Below are 20,885 nucleotides of genomic sequence, written 5' to 3' on the forward strand. Positions count from 1 at the left end.
AAACAAATATATCATTCGATATTTTTAATATTTAGAATTAAAATCGCTCTATCTCATTCAAAATTCATTTTAGAAAAAAAGTCAATCAGTACTTTTTTTTAGTAAATTTTATCCTCTACAAAAAAGTACTGATATATTTTTTTTATATCTTTAATATTTTAAAAGTTATAAGCAAAATATCAATTGGAAAAAAGTTGTATCAGATGGAATTATCAAGTTTTTTTTAAAACTCTACTGTAACTTTTTGAAATTCAATGTTTTGAAAAAGTTGCTGAGTACTTTTTTGTAGAAAATTTTATCCTCTACAAAAAAGTACTGATATATTTTTTTTATATCTTTGATATTTTAAAAGTTATAAGCAAAATATCAATTGGAAAAAAGTTGTATCAGATGGAATTATCAAGTTTTTTTTAAAACTCTACTGTAACTTTTTGAAATTCAATTTTTTGAAAAAGTTGTTGAGTACTTTTTTGTAGAAAATTTTATCCTCTACAAAAAAGTACTGATATATTTTTTTTATATCTTTGATATTTTAAAAGTTATAAGCAAAATATCAATTGGAAAAAATTGTATAAGATGGAATTATCAAGTTTTTTTTAAAATTCTACTGTAACTTTTTGAAATTCAATTTTTTGAAAAAGTTGCCCAATACTTTTTTGTAGGAAATTTTATCCTCTACAAAAAAGTACTTATATATTTTTTTTATATCTTTGATATTTTAAAAGTTATAAGCAAAATATCAATTGGAAAAAAAAAATCTACAAAAAATTTTTTTTTAAACTCCTTTAATTTTTAAAAATCAATTTTTTCGAGAAAGTCATTAAATACTTTTTTGTAGGAAATTTTATGCCCTACAAAAAAGTATATAAATGTTTTTTTTATATCTCTCATATTTAAGGCGTAATAAAATAAAATAAAAAAAAATCCCATTTTTAAAAAAAAATATTTTCCAGGAAAATAAAAATTTACTAGTTTCCAAGTGGTCGGGCCGGTTTAAAATGAAAATATAAATATATTTGTGATCAATCAACTTTCCTTTTTAATTAAAGGAAATAATAAACGAGAGCATTAACTCTCTCTGCAGTTTAAGTCGATCGTCGATGAGCATCGCGCGCTTTTAGTTTACATTCAAATTTATTTTTTAAAAATGTTTAAAATATTTTTATCAATTGCCACTGTGTTAATAATAATAATCATCACACTCTATTATTATTTAATAAAAAATTATAATTATTGGAAGAAACGAAAAGTGACCGGACCTAGTCCGCAATTAATTTTCGGAAATACTAAAAAATCTTCATTACTCGAGACGACTATTTCGGAGTGTATTAAAAATATATATGACAATTATCCTGATGAGCCTTATGTCGGAATTTACGAACTACGGACTCCGGTTTTATTGCTCCGAAATCCGGAAATAATAAAATTGGTCCTCATTAAAGATTTTTCACATTTCCAAGGTAATTTTTATTTTTAAAAAAGCCCGCGGAATTACTTTTGATTAATAAATTTAAATTGCGGGAAAAGTTATGGAGATAGAGAAAAATTTATAAGGACCTTTTTTGTAGAGAATTAAATTTCCTATAAAAAAGGTCCTGGAGTACTTTTACCTCTGACGCATCCCTGAGAAAATAAATTTAAAAAATAAAATTTTTAAACCCTGGCATTTTCTACGAATTTTTTTTTGATGGTTTTTTTTAAATTATGGGAAAAGTTATGGAGATAGAGAAAAATTTATAAGGACCTTTTTTGTAGAGAATTAAATTTCCTATAAAAAAGGTCCTGGAGTACTTTTACCTTTGACGCATCCCTGAGAAAATAAATTTAAAAAATAAAATTTTTAAACCGTGGCATTTTCTACGAATTGTTTTTTGATGGTTTTTTTTGAATTATGGGAAAAGTTATGGAGATAGAGAAAAATTTATAAGGACCTTTTTTGTAGAGAATTAAATTTCCTATAAAAGGGGTCCTGAAGTACTTTTACCTTTGACGCATCCCTGAGAAAATAAATTTAAAAAATAAAATTTTTAAACCGTGGCATTTTCTACGAATTGTTTTTTGATGGTTTTTTTTGAATTATGGGAAAAGTTATGGAGATAGAGAAAAATTTATAAGGACCTTTTTTGTAGAGAATTAAATTTCCTATGAAAAAGGTCTGATTTACTTTTTCGAAGAATTGATAGAAAAAATTTTATCAGCTCTCAAAGTTTAAAGTCCAAAAAAAAATGTTTTTTTAAAATTTCTATTTATAAAAATAAAAATAATAGTAATATTTAATTTCTTATTAAGGACGTGGGATAGTAATGAATGAGAACTCAGATCCCCTATCAGCAAATTTGATAAATTTAACAGGAACAAAATGGCGGACACTGAGGACAAAACTAACGCCAGCTTTTACTTCTGGTAAAATAAAAAACATGTTTGAAATGTTCGTTGACTCTTCCAACAAATTCCGGGTAATTATATATTTATAATTAATAAGTAAGAAGGTTAATTAGTGTAAAAAATAAATTAGTTAATTAATTTGTGGTATTTTTACAGAAATTCATCGTAAAGTTTGCTGACGCGGAAGAAACGGTCGAGTTCCGCGACCTGGCGGCGAAATTTACAACTGACATTATAAGCACATGTTGTTTCGGATTGGAAACGAATACTATTCAAGACAGTGATTCAGAATTTCGAAGTATGTGTCGTAAAGTACTGGATCCTTCATTGATTATCGGTTTGAAACGAATGGTACGATGGTACTTACCCGGATTATTCAAATATCTGCAGATGAGTTTGACGCCAACTGAGGTACGTTTATTTGAGGTGAACAACTAGGGACAACTGGCATGAAAATAAGGTTCCATTCTAATGAAACTTGTACGATTAGTTTATATAAGTGAATGTAAAAAAAAATGCCGACCGGTTTTCGGGAAAAAAAAAAAAATGTCCTCCTTTCCTATTTGGCGAGGAGTCGGAACTAAACCGAATGATTTTTCTTAGGACTTTTTAGGGTTTTTTCTACTAGAGGGCATCGTAGGGAACAAAAAACGTTAGTATTGTGATGGTCTATTCCCAACAGGAAAAAAGTTACAGGCCAATCCGTAAAATTCTATGAATAGAGCCTTCACATATTCTTATATAGGTCAAAATTCGGAAACGAAATATTTTTTAGGACTTTGAGGCATTTTTACTACGAGAGGGCATCGTAAAGAAAAGAAAACGTTGCGTTGTGATGGGTTATTCCCAACGGGAGCAAAATTTCGGGCCACTCTTTAAAGAAAATGTCATCCTAATTTATCTTCATTCATCCTCATTTATCCTAATATGGGTCTCAACTTAAAAAATAAATCATTTCCAGGACTTTTTATGGCTTTTCCGACTAGAGGGCGCCATAATGAACAAAAAATGTTAGTTATTGTGAAGGGTTATTCCTAACAGAACCAAAGTTACGGGCTACTCTCCATGAATTGTGATCCTCATTAATCTTTATTTATCCTCATTAATCTTCATTTATCCTCATTAATCTTCATTTATCCTCATTAATCTTCATTTATCCTCATTCATCTTCATATGGATCTCAACTCAAAAAATAAATCATTTCCAGGACTTTTTATGGCTTTTCCGACTAGAGGGCGCCACAATGAACAGAAAATGTTAGTTATTGTGAAGGGTTATTCCTAACAGAACCAAAGTTACGGGCTACTCTCTATGAATTGTGATCCTCATTAATCTTCATTTATCCTCATTAATCTTCATTTATCCTCATTCATCTTCATATGGATCTCAACTCAAAAAATAAATCATTTCCAGGACTTTTTATGGCTTTTCCGACTAGAGGGCGCCATAATGAACAGAAAATATTAGTTATTGTGAAGGGTTATTCCTAACAGAACCAAAGTTACGGGTTACTCTCCATGAATTGTGATCTTCATTAATCTTCATTTATCCTCATTTATCTTCATATGGGTCTCAACTCAAAAAATAAATTTTTCTCCGATTTTTTCGGGGTTTCTCTTATTAGGGGCCATCATCAGAACAAAAGATATTAATATTGTTATGGCTTATTCTCAACAGATAAATAGTTACGGGCCTCTGTTCATGAAAATGCATAGAAAACATCTTTTCTGACCCTTCTTGTACAAGTATGGGTTACAAGTCATAAAATAAATTTTTTACAGACTTCGGGGTATTTCCTGCTAGAGTTCTCTTACTGAGGATAATCTACGGACCAAAAAAAAAAAACATGTGATTCTTCATTTTTTCAGGTTAGCGATTATTTCATGAACTTGGTCAAGAACATGATTGACTATCGTATCACCAACAATTATCATCGTAATGACATTCTACAATTACTGATGAAATTAAAAGATCATAAACCAAGTATCGACGACAACAATAATCACGATTTCGAGGATAAAAATTCCGATATCAGTAAATACTAAATTTTTTATTTTTCATGAAAATGGTACTAATTCATGTCCTTTCTAGTTATCGATGATCACACGATAGCAGCACAGGCCTACATATTTTTATTAGCTGGTTTCGAAACCTCTTCAACTACCATGAGCTTCACGATGTTCGAGCTCGCGGTAAATCAAGAGATTCAACAGAAAGTTTACGAAGAAATAATCGAAAAAATAAATAAACATGGAAAACTATGTTGGGACGCTATTGCGGAAATGGAATATCTCGACTGTGTAATCCGAGGTAATTTTTCGGCCCCTTCACTCTAATTTTCACTCAGGGGTTGAATGGATCACCGGCAAAACTTGATTCGAAAATGCGAAATCGAAATTTAGAATACGATTTTTTTAATTACAGAAACATTACGAAAACATCCGCCAGTTGGTCTAGTACCACGAGTTTGTAACGAAGATTATGTTCTGCCGACTAAAAATTTGGTTATTGAAAAAGGAGTAAAAGTTTTGATTCCCATTCATGCGATTCATCACGACCGGAAATATTACAAAAATCCCGAAAAATTCGATCCCGATCGTTTTTATACAGACAAAAATAATAACAAACATGGCGACTGCGTTTTCTTACCATTCGGTGCTGGACCACGAATTTGTATCGGTAAGACTCGAGATTCTGGATCAATGGACCCTTAATTAGTCTAATTAGACTATTGTTGTCATTACCAATGAGTTCTCATCATTTTCTAAGCCCCCGAGCGCCGATTGGCAGCACGAGCCTTAGGCTCGTGCTGCCAACCTGCGCCGAAATCCCTTTCCATGGCATTCTATCCCTTCAGTATCCAATCCGTCATAAAAACGTACTAATATAAACCTTGTTTGACCTTTCTAGGTTACAGATTCGCGCATGCGCAGACGAAAGCCGGTATCGTAGCGCTTCTGTTAGACTACAAAGTTTCATTGGGTAAAAATATGGCGCCCACTTTGGACTACGACCCAATAGCGAACATTCTGACAAACAAATTGGGAATTTGGTTGAAAATAAGTTGGAGAAATAAATAAATGTAACAATAATTCGTTTATTCGACGAATACATTTAATATATTGTCGACCTAGCAAGAGATTGGACTTCGGGTGTCTTCGTTTTTTCCCTCCGCTCAAATGGTCACATTCCATTGGATCTGATTACCCCTCAATCACATTCTCCCAATTTTCTTTTGCGAATGCGCAAGTTATATCGATAGTAGGAACGATTTCCGAAGTTTAATCTCTTACCGGGAAAACAATTCACAACATATATATTAGTCTTTATGATTAACAACTGATGGAACCTTGTTAACTACATAAAATGTATAGAAATTGCGGTCAAATGCAGTACATACTAAAGCAGTAATCTCTAAAATTGCTGTCAATGGTGATAATAAAGTCAAAATCATTAACATAACGCATGAAAGCACCTTGTAATTTTTAAATGGAAATGACTGAATACAACCATAAATGTGCGAATAAACACTGACGATACCAATGAAAATACTGGGTAAGTCAATGAGGATGAAATACTCTAGGTTAATTATTAAGGGTAAAAGTCCACACAAAACTGATAAAGGTGACGTGAGAAATGAGAAGTACAAAAGGGCGACGAATATTTTATTTTTTAAGGGAATGAGGTTAGAGTTTACGACTAAGTGGATACCATGGTTCCAACGCGTACGCTGACGGATAAAGTCGGATATTGTGAATACAGACATTTCCCACATCTCGCCTTCGATGAAGTCGAAGGTGTACCCGAGGCTGTCAGCCTTCAGTGCGAAGAAACAGTCCTCGGCTATGGAACCATCTAGCCCATTGTCAAAGGACACGTGTTTCTCGGCACCAGTCTGTCAGATAAAAAAACATTAAATAAAAATCAGAGCTAGACCTTAAATGAAATACTGACCTGAGCAACGAGGAAGGAACCTTTTATACTAAAAAGTGGCCTGTGGAACGTATGGAACTGGAACCTGAGCTTCCCCATGTCATCAGTGACTCTGATGCTGTCAGCTACGGTGGTGATCCAGTTGACGACGGTCTCGTTCGCGTAAGTGATGAGACCTTGACCAAGAGGATGCTTGCCATCGAGGACAAAGTTGAGGATCCCGTGGATCGAGTTCTCTGTAAGAAGCGTTTCTTCGTCAAGATGGAGGATCCAGTCATGATCAGCTAGCTCGTTGACCCCGTCCTCGAGGCAGTACTGTAGCGCACGAGCTTTGAACAAGGCCCCGGTCTTGGTCCGGTACTCGTTCGGAACCACTAGCTCCCGGATTCTTCTGTGCGACATCAACCCAATCGGCTTGTCACTGACGACTTCTATCTGGAAGTTCTTTAATCCCACATCCATGCACGTTTTCAAGTTGCGCTTTACATTCGTTTTAACCAACTGCGGATAATCCCCGCGGGTCACTACCCGTATGTTTATAAATGGCGCCAACAATGGCGAGCCCTTCAACTTAACCTTACCTGGAAACGCATCGTACAGTATTAGGCCGAGAAAATTGAATAACATCTGTGGCAGCGCGATCAATGTCACCAGTTTAATACAATTGAATAATATTGTAAAGGTAGAATAATCACTTTTGTCATTTTCACTCAAATAACGATATATTCGTACTTTGAATGCTCCTATTAATATGGTCAAAAATACACAAGAATGCAAAATGTGCTTTATACTATAACCCAACATTTTCTATACTTACACTTACTCGATAATCAGATTTCTTTGAGTTAAAAAACTCCAATACTGAATAATAAATTTTTAAAAAGAGGAGAATTGTCTCAATATTTTCGATAAGAATCTTATCTTTGCAGTGATTTCCATAATGAGCTTTATGTTTAATTATCCTGTGTTTATTTTGAATTATTATCTTATCCAAGAACGAAACCAAAATAAAGAGAACGATTATTGCATAATTTATCTTATGCTGAAATGCTACGTCACTTTATTTGCCATACGCTGGAATACTAATTACAGTTTTTAATATTCGGAAGTTAAATTTACACAGGTCTACCCGTAAAAAGATATTTTTATTTTGCATGTTTATTTTTTACCGAGATACCAGTAGTTTTTTAAGCTATTAGAGGGAAACTTGGCGTCACGAGCCATAGGTAAGCACTACCTACGCCCAAATCCGTTTCCACAGCATTCCATTTTCAGTATCCAATATGTCTGGAAAGAATGCTTTTAAGCTCGTTCAACATAGGTTCTAGATTCACGCATCCATAGATCAAAGTTGGTATTGTCATCTAACCAAGAGAGTGCACCTCGAGTGCTGTCGGTTTTTACTCCCACTCTAGATGTTTCATGCGCTAAATGTTATGCGCATGCGCAGTTCATAAATGTTCGGTAGTGGGGGCAATTTTCCGAGATCTATTCCCTTACTGGGATAACAAGTGTTCTTAACCTTTTCGCGCTGGACCTTGAAACTTTTCCATGTTCAAACATTGTGAAATTAGAGAGTGCGTAGCACGTGTCAAAGGTGGACTATAGAATTTAGATCATAGAAAACAAAAAACTTCCAATATTCAACCTAGACATGTTCCTAGTTCCTAGACTCACTCCTAACTCCGACATTTCAATACACAAAGTAGGGTTAAAATGAGTGGAAAGGAATGAACAGTAACATTTCTGTGCTAACGTTGCACGTGTACGAATCCACGTCACCTTTTGATTCGTGGTCACCCCACTTAACACACCGAGACTTTCCGAGACTTCTAAAATCGGCCATCCCCGCCATTTTGTGTCTCAAAACATCATGGCGCCCGCAAAAACTCGGAGATAAGAGAACACTAGGTGATGGATGAGGGCAAGTGTGTATAATGGCATGTCTGAAAATCTAAGTGTTTATAAAAGTAGAGGAAACCCTTATGGGTATGGGGAGAAATTGCCTCCCACCTCTAACCTATGCAATCTGTGGACCAATACAAGAAAATGGTACCATGGGGGACCCATTCCAAGCCCCACCAACCAGAGTCTCTCTATTTCCTGAGATGGGAGGAGTGGTTGGCTCCAGGTGAGGTCTCGTGGTGGTTGTTTGTAAGGCACCCACATGCATGCCTAATGGGTAAGCCAATGTGAGCTTGTGCTCATATTTCGCTTTTATAATATATGGTGGTCATAATATGCAAATAGGGTTACACAGCGCGAGTGTGCCCAAAGGGGTGAGGAATCGGCCTTCCATCAAACGGAAGTGGTATTACGATGTGGGAATCATGCGCCTCCAGGATCGCTCGGAACTATGATCCAGTAGCAAACATTCTGGCAAACCAATTAGGGATATGGTCGAAAATAAATTGAAAAAAGACAATAATAATTCGTTTATTCAACGAGTATATTCAATATACATCAATCTTGATGATTAGCTACTGATTGATCTTTATTAACTACATAAAATTTGTAGTAATTACGATCGAAGAAGGCACACACTAAGGCAATACATTCTAAGATAACTGTCACTGGTGAAAATAACAGTAAAATTTTTAACATAACTGATGAGAGTGTACTGTAATTTTCAAATGAAATCGACTGAATAGAACCGTAGATGTACGTATAAGTTGTGATGATGTGAATAAAAATACCGGGCAAATCGATGAGGATGTAGTAATCTAGGTTAATAATGAAGGGTAGTAAGCCACACGTAATTGCTAAAGGTAATAATTGCAATGAGGTCCACATAAAGACGACATATATTTTATTTTTTAGAGGAATGAGATTGGAGGTTATGACTAAGTAGATACCATGGTTCCAACGCGTACGCTGTCGGATAAAGTCGGATATTGTGAATACAGACATTTCCCACATCTCGCCTTCGATGAAGTCGAAGGTGTACCCGAGGCTGTCAGCCTTCAGTGCGAAGAAACAGTCCTCGGCTATGGAACCATCTAGCCCATTGTCAAAGGACACGTGTTTCTCGGCACCAGTCTGTCAGAGAAGAAAACATTAAATAAAAATCAGAGCTAGACCTTAAATGAGTTACTGACCTGAGCAACGAGGAAGGAACCTTTTATACTAAACAGTGGCCTGTGGAACGTATGGAACTGGAACCTGAGCTTCCCCATGTCATCAGTGACTCTGATGCTGTCAGCTACGGTGGTGATCCAGTTGACGACGGTCTCGTTTGCGTAAGTGATGAGACCCTGGCCGAAAGGATGCTTGCCATCGAGGACAAAGTTGAGGATCCCGTAGATCGAGTTCTCAGTAAGAAGCGTTTCTTCGTCAAGATGGACGATCCAGTCATGATCAGCTAGCTCGTTGACCCCGTCCTCAAGGCAGTACTGTAGGTTGCGTGCTTTGAATAAGGCCCCGGTCTTGGTCTGGTACTCGTTCGGAACCACTAGTTCCCGGATTCTTCTGTGCGACATCAACCCAATCGGCTTGCCAGTGACGACTTCTATCTGGAAGTTCTTCAATCCCGCGTCCATGCACGTTTTCAAGTTACGCTTCACATTCGTTTTAACCAATTGCGGATAATCCCCGCGGGTCACTACCCGTATGTTTATAAATGGCGCCAACAATGGCGAGCCCTTTAACTTAACCTTACCCGGAAACGCATCGTACAGTATTAGGCCGAGAAAATTGAATAACATATGAGGCAGCGAAATTAATGTCGCCAGTTTAATACAATTGAATAATATTGTAAAGGTAGAATAATCACTTTTGTCATTCCCACTCAAATAACGATATATTCGTACTTTTAGTGCTCCTATTATTATGGTCAAAAATACACAACAATGCAAAATATGTTTTATTTTATAACCTAACATTTTTTATGTTTCCACCTATTTGATATTTTTAGTGAAGTTTTCTTTTAAAATTGGAAATTCATATTGACTAATAAACTTTCTTACAGAAGTACTTATTTATATGTAAACATTGATAATCTTAATTTAGAAATCTTATCGAAGAATAAATTTCGTTATTGACTAACTTATATTTACTCACGTTGCATTTAGTTTTAATAAATATATTACTTGGGAAAACAAAATTATTGAAAAATGATTGTTGCAAAAATTATGTCATTGGTGATACTGCAATAGTGTTACGTTAGGGTATACGTACACCTGCACTTTAGGTGAAATCGTGCAGCTTTTCGTGAGTCTTACCCTACTAGCTCATAATAAGACACTTTTATACGACGTAGTAAATTACCATTGACTAAGTTAAAAACTTTTATTTAACACTTAAATATTGGTCTGGGAAAAAAGTCATCAAGAGCTTTTTTGTAGGGAATTTAACGCTCTACAAAAAAGGTATCTTTGACTTTTTTGATATTTTCAATTCTTGACCCTTAAAATTAATAAAACACAATTCTAATAAATAATTTTTTTTTTAATTATCTTTATTATTATTTTAATACTTAAATACAATCTAACAAAAGTTATAATTAATTTCACAGTTGCCTTATTTTTATAACTAACCTCATTTTTTTTACATTACATACATTTATTAATCTACAATAATGAAGACAGTTGATAATTTAAAGAAATTAATTATGTGCGTTCATTAAAAAAATAATTAACTCGATTTTTAAATTATTATTATTAATAATAACAATAATAATAATTGCTCATTTATTAGTAATACTTATATTTATCTTTGATATGATTATTATTATTAATTTTCATAATTATTATGATAATTATTATTATTAATATTATTATTATTATTATTATTATTATTATTATTATTATTATTATTATTATTATTATTAATACTTTGGTAAAATTAAAAAAAAAAAAATTTGATTGCTTACGAATCTCATTTTGTTCGATAACTACTAATTTCTTTCTCTAATTAATTTTAATTGGAAGATTTTTTATTTCACTAAACCCCGCGAAATTTCAAAAATTTAAATTTCGTTACTTTTTTTTTTTTATTAAAAATTAAAATTCTGAGCAAATAATTGAAATTACGTAAAAATTCATAAGGACCTTTTTTGTAGAGAATTGAATTCTCTACAAAATTTCTCTCTTTAATTTTTTTCGTATCTGTGATATTTCGCCCGGAATTTAAATTCAAAGTTCAAAATTTTTCGTACAGGTTACGAAATTCTGTACGAAGTATTTTTTTGAAATAATTTCAAAACTAACGTACGGATTGACTTCAAAATTTGATGAGCTACGGAACACAGCCCCCTCTTTCACTTCCCGTGAAAAGAATTCAAATAAATTAAGTAGTTTTTTAGATATACGCAACTCGTACATCCGTACATCCGCCCGCGGGCTTAAATTAAAAAAAAAAATACCCGGAAATTACTAATTTTTTTTTTGTTGTTTATAGATTAATTAATAAATTAAGTGATTAATTTTTAAAATCAAAAATTTATGCCGCCCATGACTAGACATTCAAAAAAAAATTAATTAATTAATTAAACAGAAAAAAAAGTCAAGAATAAAGATGGCACTAATTAAATTTAATCAAAGTGTCAATCTTAAATACTAAATAATAAAAGCGTTTTTTTAAAATATTTATTGATTGTTTGTTTGTTTAAATAATTTAATACCCATGTAATTAATAATTAAAAATATGTAATTACCAGATTGTCGTTTTTTTACGTAATTATTAAGTTAATTAATAAATTTAAATTAATTGATTGATTAAAAAAAACGTGAGTGTCCACTTGTATGAAAAATTATTTTAGGTTAGCGCGGTACGGAACTTGGCTCCACGAGCCAAAGGCGAGCGCTGCCAACGTGCTGCTATTCTACCAGAGTGTGCTATCATTTAGCTTCTAGCGCGCTAAAATATGAAGATACGTAAAAAGTCGTAAGGACCTTTTTTGTAGACAATTAAATTTGCTACAAAAAAGGTTAGAAGGTATTTTCATATAGGACGCGTCCTTAAGCCGAAAAAGATCAAAGAAAATAAATATAAAAATATTTGAAAATTAGTGAAATTTGATTTTAAAAATTTGAAAAATTGCGGGAAAAGTTACAGAAATTCAGTAAAATTGATAAAGACCTTTTTTATAGGAAATTCGATGCCCTACAAAAAAGGTGTCTTTGACTTTTTCGATATTTTCAATTCTTGATCCTTAAAATTAATAAAACAATTCTCATCAATTATTTTTTAACGGTTCTATTACTTAAGCTTTTAGCTCGGTAAAATATGAAGATACGTAAAAATTGATAAGGGCCTTTTTTGTAGACAATGAAATTTGCTACAAAAAAGGCCTTTAGGTATTTTAATGTAGGACACGTCCTTAAGCTGAAAAAGGTCAAAGAAAATAAATATAGAAATAAAAATATTCGAAAATTAGTGAAATTTGATTTTAAAAATTTAAAAATTAAATTGCGGGTAAAGTTACAGAAATTAAGAAAAATTGATAAGGTCCTTTTTTGTAGACAATGAAATTTGCTAAAAAAAAGGCCCTTAGGTATTTTAATGTAGGACACGTCCTTAAGCTGAAAAAGGTCAAAGAAAATAAATATAGAAATAAAAATATTCGAAAATTAGTGAAATTTAATTTTAAAAATTTGAAAATTAAATTGCGGGTAAAGTTACAGAAATTAAGAAAAATTGATAAGGACCTTTTTTGTAGACAATGAAATTCGCTACAAAAAAGGTCCTTAGGTATTTTAATGTAGGACCCGTACTTAAGCCGAAAAAGGTCAAAGAAAATAAATATAGAAATAAAAATATTCAAAAATTAGTGAAATTTGATTTTAAAAATTTGAAAATTAATTTGCGGGTAAAGTTACAGAAATTAAGAAAAATTGATAAGAACCTTTTTTGTAGACAATGAAATTTGCTAAAAAAAAGGCCCTTAGGTATTTTAATGTAGGACCCGTCCTTAAGCCGAAAAAGGTCAAAGAAAATGAATATAGAAATAAAAATATTCAAAAATTAGTGAAATTTGATTTTAAAAATTTGAAAATTAATTTGCGGGTAAAGTTACAGAAATTAAGAAAAATTGATAAGGACCTTTTTTGTAGACAATGAAATTTGCTAAAAAAAATGTATCTTTACATTTTTCCATACAATGAATCCTCAAGCCGTAAAAGTTATTTAAATAAATAAATAGATAATTCTCACAAAATGGACCCATACAAGTGGACATTTTATAAAAAGTTTGAAACCTAAACAGTAATCGGCGGTCCTAATTCCTTACTGACAACATAAAATTTATGTTTCTTACCAAAAAGTGCCCAAATCACAGCAATATTTTCAGTTATCAAATTAAATGGAATAATAGCCAAGGCACCGGAAATAAATACTAAGTACCTCATTAACCCAAAGCGGTTTAACGAGAATGACTTAACTACACCAAATATATACATATATATACTTATTGCACCAATGAACGTACAAAGCGCGTCCATTATCACCGGACAGTTGATAGGACAGAGTCCAGCCAACAGAATGTTCGAAGTACTAAGAGGCAGGGTCACCCACGAGTACCAGGAAATCGCGAGGAATATTTTATTTTTCAAAGGAATGACCTTGGAGTGTACGACTAAGTAGATACCTTGGATCCAGCGCTTGCGTTGCTGTATGAAGTCCGATATCGTGAATGGAGACTTCTCCCACATCTCGCCCTCGATGAAGTTGAAGGTGTACCCGAGGCTGTAGGCCTTCAGTGCGAAAAAACAGTCCTCGGCTATGGAACCATCTAGCCCGTTGTCAAAGGACACGTGTTTCTCGGCACCGGTCTAAAAGGGAAAAAATTTTTTCATTAAATTTTATGAACTTTGACGAAATGAAATTATACTAATGAAATTTGTTTAAATTCTGTGAAATTTTATTGAGTTTCATAAAATTTTATACGATGATAAAAAATTTTATAGAATTATATATGATTTTATAAAAATTTATGAAATTTTCATAATTGTTGTTCAGATCCCAAGGAGTTATTGGTATGGAAGTTGATATATTTTTATGAAATTTTAAAAAATTTATAAAATCTGAAAAATACTTATGAAATTCTATCAGAAACAATGAAATAATTATATGAATTTTCATAAAATTTTGCAATATTTCATAAAATTTTATGAAATTTCGTGAAAGGCTGAAACTTTGTTTTTGTAAAAATTTCATAAAGTTCAGCATAATTTCATAAATTTTTCATAAAACTTTATCAAGATATTTTCGGAATACAATTTTATGAATCTTTGGGAATTTTTATGTAATTTCATACAATTTCATGGATTTTGATGAAATTTTATGAAGTTTCATAAAATTTCATGCATTTTTATGGAATTTCATCAGGCCATTTTCAGCATGAATTTTTATGAAACTTTATGAAATTTTATAATGTTTTATGAAATTTCATGAATGTTGATGGAATTTCATCAGGCCATTTTCAGCATGAAATTTTATGAAACTTTATGAAATTTTATAATGTTTTATGAAATTTTATAATGTTTTATGAAATTTCATGAATGTTGATGGAATTTCATCAGGCCATTTTCAGCATGAAATTTTATGAAATTTTATAATGTTTTATGAAATTTCATGAATGTTGATGGAATTTCATCAGGCCATTTCAGCATGAAATTTTATGAAACTTTATGAAATTTTATAATGTTTTATGAAATTTCATAGATATTGATGAAATTTCATCAGGCCATTTTCAGCATGAAATTTCATGAAACTTCATTAATTTTTATAAAATTTCATGAAACTTCATTAATTTTTATAAAATTTTATGAAATTTTATAAAATTCCATGGATATTGATGAAATTTGATCAGTCCATTTCAGCATGAAATTTTATGAAACTTTATAAAATTTTATAATGTTTTATGAAATTTCATGAATGTTGATGAAATTTCATCAGGCCATTTTCAGCATGAAAATTTATGAATTTTTATAAAATTTTATGAAATTTGATAAAATTCCATGGATTTTAATGAAATTTGATCAGTCCATTTTCAGCATGAAATTTTATGAAACTTTATAAAATTTCATGAAACTTCATAAAATTGAATGCATTTTGATGAAATTTTATCAGGCCATTTTCAGCATGAAATTTTATGAATTTTTATAAAATTTTATGAATTTTAATTTGTGGAATTTTATAAAATTTTATGAAAAAATGTTTTCCCGGGAGGTCAGATAAAAAAACTTAAAATAAAAATCAAAGCTGGGTCATAAATGATTTACTCACCTGGGTGACGACATAGGAACCTTTCATACTGAAAAGCGGCCTGTGGAACATGAAGAACTGGAACCTGAGCTTGCCCATGTCGTCAGCGACTCGGAAGCTGTCGGCCATGGTAGTGATCCAGTTGACGACGTTCTCGTTCGCGTAAGTGATGAGACCTTGACCGAAAGGATGCTTGCCATCGAGGACAAAGTTGAGGATCCCGTGGATCGAGTTCTCTGTAAGAAGCGTTTCTTCATCAAGATGGACGATCCAGTCATGGTCAGCCAGCTCGTTGACCCCATCCTCAAGGCAGTACTGAAGCGCGCGAGCTTTGAACAAGGCTCCGGACTTGGTCCGGTACTCGCTTGGAACCACGAGCTCCCGGATTCTTCTGTGCGACATCAACCCAATCGGCTTGTCGCTGACGACTTCTATCTGGAAGTTCTCCAGACCCGCGTCTATGCACTTGTTCAGGTTACGCGTGACATTCGTTTTGACCAATTGTGGATAGTCCCCGCGGGTTACTACCCGAATGTTTATAAATGGCGCCAACAATGGCGAGCCTTTGAGCGTTACCTTGTCGGGAAACGCATTGTATATTATCAGTCCTAGGAAATTGAACAATGTTTGTGGCAGTGCCAGTAAAGTTAGCAGTCTCAATAAATATAGCAGCAGGGTCATGAAGCCATAACGCTCCCAAGAGTCCACTACTGGCTTTGGTTCCACGAATGAAAGTACTCCGGATGTGTACTCGAATATTGTTATTAATAATATGAGGAAACAACAGTGTGATACATGTTTTGCTGTAGACGTTAATAGTATACCTGAAAAATTAATGGGATATTTATTAACGTAAGGGTTGTGGGTACTCTTTCCAGAGGAAATTTAATTTCCTACAATTTTTTACTCTTTGAATTTTTTTATAAAGTCGATAGTTTATGAGATAAATATACTGGGTACTAATATATGTTTTTAAAATTTTTGTAAATATCAATAAATATATATGTCTTGTGGGTACTCTTTCCAGAGGAAATTTAATTCCCTACAATTTTTTACTCTTTGAATTTTTTTATAAAGTCGATAGTTTATGAGATAAATATACTGGGTACTAATATATGTTTTTGAAATTTTTGTAAATATCAATGAATATATGTCTTGTGGGTACTCTTTCCAGAGGAAATTTAATTTCCTACAATTTTTTACTCTTTGAATTTTTTTATAAAGTCGATAGTTTATGAGATAAATATACTGGGTACTAATATATGTTTTTGAAATTTTTGTAAATATCAATGAATATATGTCTTGTGGGTACTCTTTCCAGAGGAAATTTAATTTCCTACAATTTTTTACTCTTTGAATTTTTTTATAAAGTCGATAGTTTATGAGATAAATATACTGGGTACTAATATATGTTTTTGAAATTTTTGTAAATATCAATGAATATATGTCTTGTGGGTACTCTTTCCAGAGGAAATTTAATTCCCTACAATTTTTTACTCTTTGAATTTTTTTATAAAGTTGATAGTTTACGAGATAAATATACTGGGTACTAATATATGTTTTTAAAATTTTTGCAAATATCAATGAATATATGTCTTGTGGGTACTCTTTCCAGAGGAAATTTAATTCCCTACAATTTTTGACTCTTTGAATTTTGTTGTAAAGTTGATAGTTTACGAGATAAATACTCTAGGTACTAGTATATGTAATTATTACCACTTTTATAAATTTTCATAATAAATATAACTTGTGAGTACTCTATCCAGAAGAAATTTAAAGAACATTAACAAAAGTATGTATGAATATTTTTTTTTTTGCAAAAATAAAAATTTATTTTGAAAAAGTTGCATGCATATATAAAGTGTAAATAACCAACAAATCTCGTAAATTAAATTTATAGAAGTTTATCACTATTTCAAAACCATAAATAATTATTTTCTCATTAGTGATTACGTAATTACTTACAATTACTTTTGTTATTTCAATTTACCTGATAATATTGTCATGTTGATAAAAAAATTCTTAATTGTTCAAACTTTTATCTAGCGTCTTGATATTTACGTGAATATTATACATGTAAATATGTATATATATATATATTTTCATATACATATATGTTGTGTAGGGACTAAGAAATAGTTAGTGGCGCTAGTGTCTAAGTCTAGCCGATACTGGGATTCCCTGAATTATTAGAATACGATAAGACATTCAATGACATTTTGACATTAATTTTATATATGCTAATTTAGATAAATTAATTAATTATTAATTGCTTTTTTTAATTGAAATAAATTAAAAATTGAAAAATTGACTACTGGTAAGTTTTTTTTTAATTTTGAGGATTCAAATTAAAATAACGCCGAAATTATCGAAGATATGATGAAAATGATAAGAAATGAATTTGTAGGGCATAAAATTTTCTACCAAAATGGTCTCTATAAATTTTTTGATAAATTTGATATTTTTCGAAAAATTTTGTATCAAAGTTAATTTACAGTAAAATTTTGAACTTTCTACAAAATTTTTAATCCTACAAACTTTAAATTAAAATAACGCCGAAATTATCAAAGATACGATGAAAATGATAAGAAATGAATTTGTAGGGCATAAAATTCTCTACCAAAATGGTCTCTATAAATTTTTTGAAAAATTTGATATTTTTCGAGAAATTTCGATTCAAAGTTAATTTACAGTAAAATTTTGAACTTTCTACAAAATTTTTAATTCTACAAACTTTAAATTAAAATAACGCCGAAATTATCAAAGATATGATGAAAATGATAAGAAATGAATTTGTAGGGCATAAAATTTTCTACCAAAATGGTCTCTATAAATTTTTTGAAAAATTTGATATTTTTCGAGAAATTTTGATTCAAATTTAATTTACAGTAAAATTTTGAACTTTCTACGAAATTTTCAGCTCTACAAACTTTAAATTTAAATTTTCAAGGAAACTATCAAAGATACGATGAAAATGATAATAAATAAATTTGTAGAAGATAAAATTTCCTATAAAAATGGTCTCTATACATTTTTCTCTGAACTTCATATTTTAGCTGTTATTTAAATCCAAAATAAGTTTCAATAAAAAACTGGGTTCAAAATTTTTCCCAAAAAGCTTCTTGTCAAAAAATATAGAACTCCAAGATAAATATCAATGATACGATAGAAACCAAAGAGACGTTTTTTGTAGAAAATTAAATTTCCTTCAAAAAAGGTTCTTATAAATTTTGCCATAAACTCATTAGTTTAGTCAGAATTCAATGTCAAAATATAACTATATATTTATTGTTAAAATTCCATTAAAAAAAAAAAAAAAAAAATATTTAAAAAATTATTTATTAAAAAAAGTAATATCACTAAATGGCCAGACTTTACAAACAGCACGACTTATTACTAATCCTTTGGGTATTGGTCCGTAAGAGCGTGAATCTGATGAATTACTAGAATTATCACCTTCTAGCCATAAATGCCCTTGTGGTACCTATTAATTACATTAATTAATTATCATATATATATATAAAATGATAGAGAATTCGATGCCCTATCAAATGAGTACCCACATGCCATACTTATTTTCCATATATTTTTTTATATATATATAAAAATATATATCAACCTTATAAAATATGAAAAATAAGTACGGCTTGTTGGTACTCGTTTGAAAGGGCATTAAATTCTCTATCTAGTCATACATTTATATATTTATATTAAATTAGTAAAAATAATCTTACGACATAAGAAGTGAATCCGTAGTAAATTTTGTCACCTTCGACTCCACGAATACGCTTGCAAATATTTTCACGTGGATTTGTTGGACATTTGGCGATTATTATATCTCCCTTCGATAATTTATCACAACGTGGGGATATATGTTCAGTAAATAATATATCATTTGTGTGGATCGTTGGCTCCATTGATGGGCCGTTGCACTGAAATGAAAATTATTACTGAGAATAAATTTTTACTTTAAAGTGAAATTGCTGAGGAACTATTGACTTTATTAAAAAAATTATAGAGACTTTTTTTGAAGGAAATTTAATTCTACACAAATTTATTTCTTATCATTTTTATCGTATCATTGATAGTTTCCGTGAAAAAGGAAAATAAAGGTTTGTAGAGTTGGAAATTTTCGTAATTTAAGCGGAAATTGACTTTGAATTGAAATTTCTTGGAAAGTATCAAATTTATCAAAAAATTTCTTAAGACTTTTTTTATAGAGAATTTTATGTTCTACAAATTCATTTCTTATCATTTTTATCGTATCTTCAATTCCTTACTCATAATTTCAATTCAAAGTTTTTTAAATCAATTCTAAAGAAAATTCGTAAATTTTGAAATTTTCTCAAAATTCCTCAGAAATTTTCTTTAAAAAATTCCTAATTTATCTTAAATTAACCCTCTCCCCATTTTTCCAACATTTAACAAAAAATTCAAAATTCAAATTTTCCAAAAATTTCCAAATTTAAATTTCAAAAATTTTCTTAAAAATTTCCAGAATTTTCTTTAAAAGAAAAAAACAAAAAAGCAAAAAATAATTTCTTGCCAAATTTATTCCCACCACTTTTTCAAATTCACAAAATTCTCTTTTTTAAACTAAAAAATTTTCCCGCCACATTTTAAATTTCCCGCGAATTTCAAATTCCCAGATGACATTACTGTGAAGTTTTAATTAAAAAAAACAACAAACAGTTTTTATTTACAATTACAAAGTGCGAGTTACATAACCTTCAAATTTTACAAAATTTAAATTTTAAATTCAAAAAAATTAATAACAATTTTAATTATTTAATTATAATTATAATTAAAACTAAAAGTAATTAATTAAAATAATTACCACAGTAAAATCTCCAACATATTTAAGTGCGCAGTGTGTAACACATGAGTAATTAATAACAGTCCCCACAGTACTTAATATTTTAAAAAACAAATTTTTAATCATTTTTAATAAAATTTAAAAATCCGCGGGAAAAATTTTAAATTCAAATTTAAAAATTTCTCAACCAAAAAAATTCCATTACTGGAAATTAAAACAAAATGAACGTAGTAAACAATCGGTTACTCGACAGTTCGATATATCGATACCTCTAATATATATATCTATATGTCATATATTTTTATCTCATAAATATCACGACTCATTTTTTACGCTGGTTTTCAGCAAAAAAAAAAAAATTATCTAAAGATATAAAAATATATGACGAATTTTTATTACTCATTAAATAAAATTAATTAGTGTTTTTTATATAAATATAAATATATAAATATATAATAATAATTATATAATAAAATTTGAAAATTTTAAAATTGTTTTGTTGGTTAGAAAAAATTGTGATCAGTGAAATTAAAAATAGTTTTTTTTA

At 30.7% G+C, this 20,885-nt stretch overlaps 5 protein-coding genes across 5 annotated transcripts; 1 reads left to right on the plus strand and 4 right to left on the minus strand.

The window, feature by feature from the left end:
- The first annotated feature begins 1,001 nt into the window (after nt 1–1,001).
- LOC103572729 (cytochrome P450 6B5-like) lies at nt 1,002–5,469 on the plus strand. The gene is made up of 7 exons (XM_014444831.2): nt 1,002–1,460; nt 2,290–2,456; nt 2,542–2,796; nt 4,254–4,419; nt 4,477–4,695; nt 4,810–5,064; nt 5,296–5,469. Exons 1-7 carry the CDS (start codon nt 1,148–1,150, stop codon nt 5,463–5,465), a joined length of 1,545 nt encoding a protein of 514 aa, XP_014300317.2. The 5' UTR covers nt 1,002–1,147; the 3' UTR covers nt 5,466–5,469.
- A 234-nt stretch (nt 5,470–5,703) lies between these two features.
- On the minus strand, nt 5,704–7,137 carry LOC103572730 (beta-1,4-mannosyltransferase egh). Its single transcript, XM_014444830.2, has 2 exons — nt 6,340–7,137; nt 5,704–6,280 (listed from the first exon to the last, which is right to left on the minus strand). Exons 1-2 carry the CDS (start codon nt 7,120–7,122, stop codon nt 5,705–5,707), a joined length of 1,359 nt encoding a protein of 452 aa, XP_014300316.1. The 5' UTR covers nt 7,123–7,137; the 3' UTR covers nt 5,704.
- A 1,613-nt stretch (nt 7,138–8,750) lies between these two features.
- On the minus strand, nt 8,751–10,807 carry LOC103572728 (beta-1,4-mannosyltransferase egh-like). The gene is made up of 2 exons (XM_014444815.2): nt 9,417–10,807; nt 8,751–9,357 (listed from the first exon to the last, which is right to left on the minus strand). Exons 1-2 carry the CDS (start codon nt 10,197–10,199, stop codon nt 8,782–8,784), a joined length of 1,359 nt encoding a protein of 452 aa, XP_014300301.2. The 5' UTR covers nt 10,200–10,807; the 3' UTR covers nt 8,751–8,781.
- Nucleotides 10,808–10,943: 136 nt separating this feature from the next.
- LOC106693122 (beta-1,4-mannosyltransferase egh) lies at nt 10,944–17,594 on the minus strand. Its single transcript, XM_014444829.2, has 3 exons — nt 17,513–17,594; nt 15,544–16,346; nt 10,944–14,087 (listed from the first exon to the last, which is right to left on the minus strand). Exons 1-3 carry the CDS (start codon nt 17,526–17,528, stop codon nt 13,515–13,517), a joined length of 1,392 nt encoding a protein of 463 aa, XP_014300315.1. The 5' UTR covers nt 17,529–17,594; the 3' UTR covers nt 10,944–13,514.
- A 1,262-nt stretch (nt 17,595–18,856) lies between these two features.
- Nucleotides 18,857–20,739, minus strand: LOC103572740 (mitochondrial inner membrane protease subunit 1). Its single transcript, XM_008551491.2, has 3 exons — nt 20,360–20,739; nt 19,257–19,454; nt 18,857–19,006 (listed from the first exon to the last, which is right to left on the minus strand). Exons 1-3 carry the CDS (start codon nt 20,462–20,464, stop codon nt 18,857–18,859), a joined length of 453 nt encoding a protein of 150 aa, XP_008549713.1. The 5' UTR covers nt 20,465–20,739.
- Between the last annotated feature and the right edge of the window lie 146 nt (nt 20,740–20,885).

The sequence above is a fragment of the Microplitis demolitor genome, chromosome 9 (assembly GCF_026212275.2).
Source record: "Microplitis demolitor isolate Queensland-Clemson2020A chromosome 9, iyMicDemo2.1a, whole genome shotgun sequence".
Taxonomy (NCBI): domain Eukaryota; kingdom Metazoa; phylum Arthropoda; class Insecta; order Hymenoptera; family Braconidae; genus Microplitis; species Microplitis demolitor.